Source organism: Trypanosoma rangeli (genome assembly GCF_003719475.1).
Source record: "Trypanosoma rangeli strain AM80 chromosome Unknown Tra_15.4_contig_00134, whole genome shotgun sequence".
Lineage (NCBI taxonomy): Eukaryota > Euglenozoa > Kinetoplastea > Trypanosomatida > Trypanosomatidae > Trypanosoma > Trypanosoma rangeli.
The window spans coordinates 405-11,224 of NW_021705878.1; the positions used below are offsets into that span (position 1 = coordinate 405).

A 10,820-nucleotide genomic window follows, 5' to 3' on the forward strand; every position below is an offset into this window, starting at 1 on the left:
GCCTCTCCACGCACTTGTTGATGAAGTCGTCCGCGGAAGTGTACTTCACTGATGATGTAATTTCATGTCGCTTTGATTTTTACCTCGCTTTCTTCAGGGCGCAGAGAGGACAAGGGCAAGGACAAGGACAAGAAAAGGAAAAAAAAAGTGCGGCCAGGACAAATTTCCAGCCTCATTCAGGGAGGCGGGTGACCCATCGCAAGGCGGCAGGCATACGCATTGCAATGCAACCGGACGCCGTCGCGCTGCAGCGCCCAACAGGGCATCACTGTCTGCTCCGACTGCCCAGAATAATTCCTACTAGGCCATCGTTCAACAGGTTGACACGCATGCACGACTGAAACCGTCCCGTTGCGACTCGTTCCTCCGCGCAGTCCCTCGCGAGGGCGTCACGCAAGCAGTGGAACATCTCCGGCGCACGCTCGGAGCCCATCGCCAGGTGAAAGTCCGGTTTTTTGCCCTTCAGGACGTGCATGAGGGTGAATTGGAAAATGAGCAGGATGCCGCCGCCGACTTGCCTGACGCAGCAGCCCCGCGGCTTCGACCAGTTCGCGCTGGGCCAAATGCTCAGCGCCAGAAGCGTCCACGCGACGCAACCGACGGCGGCGACGGAAACGGACCCGCTGAGTACCCGCCCTCATCACCGCTTTTTACCCATCCGGCGCCTCGCTTATTTTGGTCTCTTGCAGCCGCCCCGAAAGGCCACCGGCAGCTCAAAAAAAAAAAAAAAGAGCAGCATGCGTCCTCAACTGTACAAAACGCTGCAGCTGCCACACGCACAACTGCTGTAACTCAAAGCACCGCGGCACGCCCAACACCCCGCCTCCCCTCTCCCTCCCTCAGCCTCCTCAGCTCCAGGGGCAGTTAAGCACATTTTTAAAAAATGGGTTCATCAAAGATACAAACATTTTCATTATCTTTTGTTTGCCAAATAAGTGCACATGCCAGTGCGCTCAACAAGTCCTATCGCCCCGTCGTGCCGCACCCGTGCAGTGGCCGCATTGCCAAGCATACAAAAAAAAAAAAAAGAAGCACTGACAAAAAGCCCACGAGTCGCTATAACGCAAACAAAAACGTTGCAACCTGCCCACACACAAACATCAGATACCAACTGTTCAAAAAAAAAACATATAAAAAACGGCTGCCTAAGGCACATTTGTCGCCGCTAGCAGGTAATCTCTGCCACCATTTTTCATTTAATGGGGGCGACTTTACGCACCCCAAGCGAGCTCATTGCACATGCACGGAGGTGCCGCGTGAGACATCTTTTAGGAGGCACAGCAGACCCAGGATTGGAAAATAAGATTTCCCCCTCTTTCTGCATCGAAAAGTAGGACGTGTGTAGAGGAACGGCAAATGCGATATTAAAGGCACCGACGCCTCCCTTAAGGGTCCAAGACATTTCGCTCAGCTCTTCTCAAACAAGTGGCCTCTGTACGGAAATTGCGGCTACCCCACTCCGCAAATGAATGGTAACTGCGTGTGTGTGTGTGTGTGTGTGTGTGTGTGTGTCAGGAGAGTAGTACTCATCGGCGGCTTTCGGGGTTGCCTCGGCGCTTCTCCTTCCGTTCCGTCAAATCAGCGTGGCGCCTGGTAGTTCAGAGGCGGCGCCGCTAGAGCCAAATATAAATGACCCCACGCGCGCCAAAATGCTGCCAACTGGAGACAGCGTCGGGAACAAGACAGCACTCGAAACAAAGCTTGGAAGTTGCTTCAAAAACTCAAAAAACATTACCTCCTGCACCATGCCGCATACGTCCATCAAAGTTTCTCTAGAGATATCCCGAAAACGTACAGTAGGCAGCCTCAGTGTGGCACGGCGCAGCGATGGAATGAACTTCCCAATCGGGGAACCGCGGAAGAGCACATCCGTAGGGGGTTGCTGACTCCTGTCATACGTGAGAATGACGCATATCTCACATATAACCACCGAACCCAGTTCAATTCGTCTGTGCTGCGAACACGGAAGGCGGTGTGGGCCGGCAATCACTGGACATGCGTTGGCAACTGTACACCCTTCCCTCCTCCCACTCCTCTTCAATGAATAATCTTGGCAATGGGCAGCCAACTGATCAAACTGGTACAGAAGAATATCGGACAATTCCACCTCTAGCCGCGTCACATTCAGCTGGGCAGCACACACGGATATTGTGTGGCGCAACACCTCCACATCCCGCACTGTCATATCAAAGCAAAACGGTTTAAGGACCTGGCATTTCTTGCATTCATAAATGCTTTGAACGGACGCATTTGATATTGTACCCTGTGCTGTCAGCGTGAGGGAGTGGTACACCATCCAGAACTCGCTACTTTCCACGGTGAAAAGAACGGAACTTTCCTTCTCATCCCGAACCATGAAAGATACTTGAGAGACCTTCACATCCACCCGAATCGTTGTTGGTATTTCAGTTGCAACGTCTTCGACCTCCCCTTTCAGCTGAGGTTTAACGGCGGAGCATGCGCCACCGGGCAATAAAACGGTTGCGTTCAGCGGAAAAAGAGACAAAATGACCGTGGCAGCGTCCCAATGAGGACGGACAAAGGCCGTAACTTCGTCACCAATATCGGTAGCGGTGTTGCGGGTCAAACGCACCACGAATTCCTTTTCCTGCTCAGAAAGGTGCAACACCGCGTCATTCGTCACAGGCCGCATAGATGATGACACGGTCATGGCGTCAACCTCGTGGAAGCTCTTGGGTGTCAAATTTACCAATGTCAAGGACGGCCTGTTGCACGGCCCACCTACTATCACCGTGGTGGGGTCACAGGAACCCTCCTTACGCACTTGCACCATGTGATACGTTTGCCCGCACTGCACAATACCAGTCCAATCTGTTTTTGAAGCAAATGGCATTTCCACCGGGGCGGAGTACGCAGGTGCCCCGCCGTTTTCCTCCCAACAAAACGCAAACGTGTCCAAGTACCCACAACATGAAACAAAGGTGTAGGGAAGCACACCAGCGGCCGGCAAAGCCACTCGATGCACCCATTGCTCTTCGCCCCTACTGCTGGTGTCCTTAGCACAGATGGTATGCCGCACCGAAAGACCTCGAGCAGCATCCATGTTGAGAATAAACACCGCTGGAAGCAACTCCATGGTCCTCGCAGCTGCCTCCTCTTTAACGCGAAGGAAAAAACAGTGAGACCCACACCGTGTTTCGTTTTGTTCAGGGACATTACAAAGAAGCATTTGCTCCTCCAAGCTCTCATTAACCTCAAACGCCGACGAGGTTGCCTTTTCCACATGCAGCACAAGCGATGCATGAAGCGGGAGATAGGCGAAGTTGCGTCCAGAGGAGCATGAAAGCGGAGTTCCACCCAACGTGCCAATGGAATCCCCCGCCTCGGATGTAAATTCAACATCCATGTGTGAGTTGTTTTCCAGCCCAAATATATACCGTGGCACCAGACTATGCACCTGAGCGACTCCACCAAATACTTCAACATGTCGAGCCTCAATGCTGAGTTCAAAAAAGTAACGCCGAGGAAATTCCTCGTGCTTCATCACAATGCACTCCCCTTCTGATGAGTCAACAATGGTAAGGTCAACACGCTCATTCGCAACATATCTTTCGCCGTAGATGACGCATTCAAAAAGATACTCCACAGGGGGACCAAATGGGTCGTGTCGGAGCGTTACAAATGTCTCGTCAGGACACACACATGCCTCCTCAACGACGTCACCATTTATGTAAATAACCAGTCGAATGGAAAATCGTGTGCCATTATGAATGCCAGATCTGGCTGGGGCGAGAAGCATAGTGAGCACGGGACCCCTTAAATGATACGTCACATCAACATACGCCGAGACATCTGCAAAGGAAAACACCTTGAGACGACCAATGGAGTCCGCCCCACGTGAGGCTGCCACTTCAAGCTGTTTGCGCGGCGAGTCCTCGCAGAGCAGCACCTCGCGAGACTCGCGCCCTCCCTCCATCGGCACCAGACGCATGGCAAGATCTGTGGAGTCCAGGTGGGCAATCGGAAGACAAGAGAGCTCTCCCGGACGGACCGTAAGCACCGCATCCCCTCTACTCATTAAACAGAGTACAATTGTGTACGGCAAGTAATTCCTGATGTGGAAGACGGTCCGAAGTGTAACCTGGTGCGTGAGGGTGCCGGAATGAACACATGTGTGAATGTGAACGCGCTCGCCATCTGCAAGAACGGCCACGCTTTCAGCATGAAAGAGACCGGCACGCCTATCGTCGGAAAGTGACACTACCCCTCTCTCAAAACGATCCACGCGTGTTTTCCGCCCACCAGTCTGAGACAATCCGGAAACGGCAACGTTTTCTTTTCAAAAGTCAGACAGTCTCCAAGGCAAAGCTGTTGCGTAGCGCCCTGCAGAATCACCTCCACCCCGAGTCGGTTCACCAGCTCCATTGCATGCGCCGCAGTCTCCGCAGCATCGTCAGCGTTGCTCTGAATAAATGCCAAAAGCGACGCCGCGCCTTTGATTTGCTCGCTGGAGAGATAAAGTTCACACGGGGAGACAGACACGTCACATGACGCAGCAGAAAGGTCGTGTGTTCGGGCAACGACCATCACGGTGAGCACATCTCTTAACAGCGGAACCTGCGCCTGGGATGAGAACTCCCACAGGGAGATTTGCTGTATCCCTAACCGCGCCTCCACAAAGGCCTCCCCTGCCACTTCCCCTCTGGACAACAGGGAAGTTGCAGCTAAAACAAAATGCATAAATGGAGCCCCACCTGGCAGGCACAATACAACAGGAATAACGGAGGTCGTCAAAATCACCTTCCATTTGGCAAACGGAAATCTGCGTGGGCTCAAGGGTATTGAGTAGTATCGCATTGGAGTCCCGGAGACTGGCGGTTTGCAACTCCACACTCTTTGCAGGCTGCGCGCCGCAAACAAAAGCGAAATGGGTATACTGACGCCATCTATTCGTACAGCTGAGCTCAGCGTTGCATAGTCATCCTTATGTCCGTGAGACCAGTCCACATCCAAATCCATACGGGAAATCAGGCCATGTGTGGTCCCCTCTTCAGAGATGCCAAGGCGTCCTCGTTGCACGCGCATCTGGCACACCGTTTTCCTGAGACACTTCACTAACCGCAGTTCCACCGTCGAGAGACTCAAGGCAAGTGTGCGCCTACCAGGCAGCGTCATGCATGCGACACTACGATGCAGTGTGACTAAAGTTTTTTGTAACATTTCCTTCTCTGCCTCTGCACGCACGGCGGTCACGCTAGTCGTGTCACTGCCCAACGCAACCTCAACGCAGCTGTCACACACAAATGAGGCACTTTCGTCCTGAGCCGCAATGGCCTGCAGAAAGCAAGGAGAAAATTGACAATGCCGAAAGTACACGTGGGTCCCGCTGCAAACTACCATCTGCGTTCCTGAAGCACGCGAAACAAAAGTGCAGGTTTCCACCAAAACAACCTTACCTGGAGCGTCAAAGAACCAAGGCCCGGTTCGGCTCAGGTCGTGCTGCTCACCGCGCATCAAATCGCACGTAACCACCTTCCGCCTAGAAAGCGAGTTCACCATGAACCCAAGCTCCTGCCACAGCCCCAGCATGTCCCTAACGATGGCAGCCTCAGGAAGGCCGTTGAGATGCATGTTCCAAGCCTTTACCTCTGCATGCGCCGTTGCCTCGCAAATTGCAGATGGTGTGTCACTATCCGCCTCATAGTCGCTGAATGCGCCGCCGCTTTCCCCAAGCGAGGAAACGGAATGCTTGGTGTATGCGACTCCCTCCAGCTCCAGCCGGATGACGTCAGCCGCGTTTAATTTAATTGAGGGAACAACAAGTTCAACGGAGGGCCGTTCCATCATGCGCACATCGTCATCCCAAAACTCTTCGACCGCGATTGGCAGCGTGGCCGTGAAGGAGCAAACATTTCCACGCAGTCGAATGGAGGCGAAACGGCAGTGAAAGACTTCCACCTCGAGGCAGGGGACATTTATCGTCGCCAAGAGCTTTTCACAGGTGTTGACCAACGTCAATGGCGATGTTTCACGCAATTCCGGAAGAAGTTCTCCAAAACTCCGCAGGGAGGTGCCCATACTCGTTGTAGTCACCGGGGGCATGCTAATTCGGCACATTACCGCCTCTGTTCCGGTCAACGTTACCGGGCAGGACGAGGCTGACACGGAAAAGGCGATATTGCTGAACCCACTGAAAAATAGTCGATATGCCTTGATAGAAACAACTTTGTCCACAACAAATGTGGCGTAACCATCCAGCAAAGTTCCTAACAAGTCCAATTCCAGAAAGGCGAGTCGGTCCATGCAGACCCCCGCAAGACACATAAAGACCTGCAGAGACGACGCCAAATAAGGTCGCGTGGTGGCTGGAATGGAACGTAACTCGCGGCGGTAAACGACATTTATTGGGGCAAATGTCGCGGCTCCCAAAAGTTGAAATTCTTGGGCCGAGCCGCACATGGCATCTCCACCGACATTGGCCTGCGCACCGACAACATGAAGCAACGGTTGCATAGTAGACGCCCTCCATGATACTTCTAGCTCTCCCACAGATACGGCGACGCTCACTGCACCATTTGCTTGACTTCGTGTCGAAACTTGAATACCGTGAGGAAGTAACGCCGTCAACACACCTCCATCAACATAATCGGTTGTAAAGACAAATGAAGACACACCGGCGCACAATGAGGAGAAACCATCCTTTTCCACCGCGTACCAGATATCCGCACGTCCTAGCTGCAGGGTGAGCCTCAGTGGCTCAAAAGTGAATTCGGCACCCAAAAGACACACGCGTTGTGAGTTTGGCACGAAATGGCACCCCTTCTTTAATGGGGTCACACCACACACACCCGCAAGGGACCTCCTCGTCGGTGTGCGGCCCTGTGTAGCTTCCACCCTTGCTGCAGAGGCCGATATTTTATGTAGCTGCAAAAGGGCCTCGCTCCACCCACGTCGAAGGCGGTATAAATATTCCCACAGCCCATTCGAAACATTCAACCTCACTGCAGAGACCACAATGTCATCTTCTTGCGTCATTTCAAGCTTCATGGGCGACAGCACAACTGTTTCTTCCCCAAAACGCACATGTAATTCCTTCAGCAAAAAACCCACACGTGAAGCACCGGATTTTCGCTCAACAAACGTCAGAGACAACCTCTCCAGGTGGAACTGTAAGTCGTCCAGACAAATATGCACCAGAGGAAAAATAACACTCGTTGTGCACTCACGCCACGTAGGAGACGCTGGCGCCGCTGATGAATCGTCACAAGAGTGTGGTATGGTCAGCAGAAAGTCCGGTGCAGCGACCATAAAGGGCTGCACAACCTGCAGAGCCCACGCAGACGTGGCTGTAAAACTCAACTCTTCAAGTTTAGTCCTAAAAAAGACCGTGCCGTTGCTTTCGATTCGCTGAAAAGACAAAAACGATTGCCCGGCATCCGATGCCTGTAATTGTTGAGATGTTCCTTCCACATCCACCGTGGCACGCCCAACTGAAAAATTGAACTCACCGTGGCGGCTCACAAGCGCCACCTCGCGCAACCACACCGTTGTTTTAGCAGGAGCATGCACACACGTGATTTTCGCCTCCACGTGGAGGGAAGAAAGCATAACAGGCCCACCGGCGTCTGCGTGTTGTGCTGGCGGCGGCACCTCCGTCCCTGCGTCGCTGCTGTGTGCGGTGGAGGAGTACCTCTCTCGCACCCTGCGTCTCAAGAACTGTACAACGTCACGGTAACGAATATCCGCCTCCACTTCCGCCAAACTTTCCCTCTCTTCCGCGATGTCCCGGGTGCGATGGCAGTACTCCAAGAGCGCCAGATACGAGGCGCGGGCCTCCGCATAAAAGTGAAGGTGTGAGGCATTAAAGTTGTACCGTCTCCGTCTCTCCCGTATGAAGGCCAAGACACAACTTTTGGCGTAAGGCCAACGCGAAGGCAGTTGAAGAAGTTTACGAAACGGACGGCAGTAGTCGGGAACCTCCATCATGAGCCGATGACTAAAGGCGCACCTTGTGAGAGCCCGCAGTGCGCCTTCGTCCAGGAACACGGAGGTGACACCGTCAACGATGATAGCGGTATTCCTGCGACGGAGCACACCCATAGAACTATAAACAGAGGTGATGCGAATACTGAAATGATTCACTCCCACAATTTTTTGTTTTTGTGCATTGGTGGCATGTGCATGCACAGCGACCCCAGCGAAGGTGACAATGGCTACCTTCAGAAGCTCCGCACCTGCCCTTGAGACGGGCTCAATTTCCACCACGAGCTCCCTCGCCGTGAGCTCAAAGCCCACCTCTGACTGAGAATCACAAAACAGCATGGCAGAGAAGTTCTGCAGACGCACGTGAATGGGCCGAGTCATCACCCACGACACAGAACGACTGGCAGCATTAACAAAAAAAGAAAAAAACCAAATCCATTCTCTGGAAGAGAAGCCCCCTCCCCTTGAGACTCGCAAGACGCAAATGAAGCGTTACTGCCGCTGCAACAGGACATGTAATCATCGTCGTCTGACGCTGCCGCCAGCGGCTCATGCTCCTCAACGTCTTCCCCTGGATTCTCCAGCGCATCACACCCTCAACCTTCAAACAAATTGGCTACAACAGAAGGCGCCTCCATGGCTCCAAAAATACTCTCCTCTGTGATACCACTTCGTATCTCCTCCTTATTCATTTCATTCGTGTTAAATTTAGGGACGTCACCCTTCAATGTGATAGTTATCCCCTCAGAAAATATTAGCAATGGTTCGTTAGAGGTTGGCCACGGAAGCTCCACACGGAGATCGTTGACGCGTCCAGATTGTATGGGAAAAGGAAGAAAAGCATTAACGGTGTCTTGTCTAAGTACCATGTCCCGAATGCGCAAGGTCCGCCTCACAAGTGACGTTTCGACATTACTCGCATCAATGTCTCCCACTTTCGCCAAGGCTGAAATAACGTACGAAACAGCCTGCTGCAGCATATCCCTACCTGTCAAATTCCCACAAGAACAAATTAGAGAAGCAATTAAAAAGCAGCGCGGCATAAAATAATTACCACTCACATACAAACGTTCTGCATCCCCTTTCCAAAGCAAGAATCATCATTTTTGCTGTGAGACTCGCTCTTGGTATAAAAACAAACATAAAATGGTTTAATAGTTGGGCAAGCGGAATTAGATATATATATATATATCTACTGTCTCCCTTGAACCCACATCCCTTCTGAGTTGTTACCGAACTCAGAAGAGTGCTACTCAGCCCCCCTCCCCCTCCTCAGTGCCCTCCAAAAGGACTTCCTATTTTTTTTTCCGTTTTTGCCCTTCATGAGATTAATGGCGTGGCTGTGGGACAGAGCGTCGGTAGCGGCAGTCCACCCACTGAAGGGGCATCTCGCAGGATGAGCCAGGGTTAAGGGAAGCACGTCGTTAGGCACACACACACACACGCACACTTCGCCGCGCTGCGCCCTAACGCAGCAACTCACACGCGGACTCGTAGAAGCCCGCAACAGGGAGCAAACATCAATCAGCAACAACAGAAAAAAAAACAACAACAACAACGAAAACACACGTGCAAAAGGAATTACATCCCCGGAGAGAGAAGACAAGAAAAACAACAATTACACACGCTCACACACGCGACAACAGCCGGTACGCGTCTGAATGAAGTCTGGTTCACTTTTCTCATGGGGAGCAAGTACAACATCAAGAGCTCACATTTTCGTTCAGCGTAACCGACAGCCCAAGTTGAGTGGGTTTCCCTCAAGGCACATAAATAAGTAACCTAATGAGAAGGTGGAACAAGCTTTAACAGCCGCGCTCTCGTTGTGAACTTACGAAGTGTCCGTCTGAAGCGTTCCCCGTAAACACCGGACTCCCTTCCGTGCGGAGGGTTTCGGTGGGGTTTGACGGTGGGACGAACAATAAATAAAATGGCGGCACTCACGCCAGGTTTCGACGCGGCTTCAGTTGGAAACTAAGGCCAAGTCATTAATAGAGAAGCAGGGGCGTTAAAAAGAGACACACCATCAGCTGCACACTCCCAACATGTCTGCGCACTCCTCCCATGCGTTTTTAGTGATTTTCAGTTGTTGTCTCTTTCCACTTCCTCTTGTATCTTTTCAACTCACCGCGATGGGCCGCACGACGGCTACCGTCACCAAACACATCCACACCACCGCCAAAATTCAAAAGAAAAGCAAAAACCCCGCCTGTAGCCACGCAGGATAAACGCTGTAGAGCGACATATTCAGCTGTCGTCGCTGAGAGCCAAGAACAAAGGCAATGAATAAAAAAAAAAAAAAAACAGTAAAGCGAAACAGCAAGGAGGGAGGAAAAGTTTTGCTAAAAATTCATGCAAAGAAAATCACCAATAGAAGCGGTGCGCACAGTAGCCATTGGCATTCTTCTCCAGGTACTCTTGATGGTATTCTTCCGCCGAATAAAAACGTGCCGCCTTCTCCAACGAGGTGACAACCTGTACATCTCCAAAGGCCTTCACAAAGGCGGCACGAAGCGCCGGGTCCGCACCATTGAGCCTCGAAATGTACTCATTGGCCTCCTGCAACTGCTGCTCATTGTGGTAAAAAATGGCGCTGCGGTACTGTGTGCCGATGTCGCCCGCCTGCTGATTCATCGTCGTTGGGTTGTGAATGCGGAAAAAAAAGTCAAGCAGCTGCTGGTAGGTGACTTTGTCCGGATTGTAAATGAGGTGCAGCACCTCTGCATGCCCGGTGTCGCCCTTCTTGACCATCGGGTACGTAATCTCGTCAGCCTCAGTGCCTCCCATGTACCCCACTTGGTGCGAAATCAAGGCGTCCCCAAAGCGCTTGACGAAGAACCTTTCGGTCCCCCAAAAGCAGCCAGCGGCGAAGGTCG

At 52.2% G+C, this 10,820-nt stretch overlaps 5 protein-coding genes across 5 annotated transcripts in view, besides 7 other annotated features; 1 reads left to right on the forward strand and 4 right to left on the reverse strand.

The window, feature by feature from the left end:
* Positions 1-106: 106 nt before the first annotated feature.
* Positions 107-142: a microsatellite.
* A 331-nt stretch (positions 143-473) lies between these two features.
* Positions 474-791, forward strand: TraAM80_04537 (uncharacterized protein; the record flags this gene model as incomplete). Its single annotated transcript, XM_029381461.1, has 1 exon — positions 474-791. One exon carries the CDS (start codon positions 474-476, stop codon positions 789-791), a length of 318 nt encoding a protein of 105 aa, XP_029238683.1.
* A 689-nt stretch (positions 792-1,480) lies between these two features.
* Positions 1,481-1,512: a microsatellite.
* Positions 1,513-1,573: 61 nt separating this feature from the next.
* Positions 1,574-4,039, reverse strand: TraAM80_04538 (uncharacterized protein; the record flags this gene model as incomplete). The annotated part of the gene is made up of 1 exon (XM_029381462.1): positions 1,574-4,039. One exon carries the CDS (start codon positions 4,037-4,039, stop codon positions 1,574-1,576), a length of 2,466 nt encoding a protein of 821 aa, XP_029238684.1.
* A 182-nt stretch (positions 4,040-4,221) lies between these two features.
* TraAM80_04539 (uncharacterized protein) lies at positions 4,222-8,325 on the reverse strand (the record flags this gene model as incomplete). Its single annotated transcript, XM_029381463.1, has 1 exon — positions 4,222-8,325. The coding sequence occupies one exon, from the start codon at positions 8,323-8,325 to the stop codon at positions 4,222-4,224; it is 4,104 nt and encodes a 1,367-aa protein (XP_029238685.1).
* A 215-nt stretch (positions 8,326-8,540) lies between these two features.
* Positions 8,541-8,924, reverse strand: TraAM80_04540 (uncharacterized protein; the record flags this gene model as incomplete). Its single annotated transcript, XM_029381464.1, has 1 exon — positions 8,541-8,924. One exon carries the CDS (start codon positions 8,922-8,924, stop codon positions 8,541-8,543), a length of 384 nt encoding a protein of 127 aa, XP_029238686.1.
* Positions 8,925-9,117: 193 nt separating this feature from the next.
* Positions 9,118-9,139: a microsatellite.
* A 234-nt stretch (positions 9,140-9,373) lies between these two features.
* Positions 9,374-9,394: a microsatellite.
* A 66-nt stretch (positions 9,395-9,460) lies between these two features.
* Positions 9,461-9,510: a microsatellite.
* Positions 9,511-10,207: 697 nt separating this feature from the next.
* Positions 10,208-10,229: a microsatellite.
* Positions 10,230-10,248: a microsatellite.
* A 60-nt stretch (positions 10,249-10,308) lies between these two features.
* Positions 10,309-10,820, reverse strand: part of TraAM80_04541 (peptide methionine sulfoxide reductase) — a gene marked incomplete at both ends in the record, with an annotated part of 996 nt that continues 484 nt past the window's right edge. Inside the window, one exon of the mRNA XM_029381465.1 lies at positions 10,309-10,820. This exon is cut by the window's right edge and continues 484 nt beyond it. Coding sequence (XP_029238687.1) covers positions 10,309-10,820 — 512 coding nt within the window.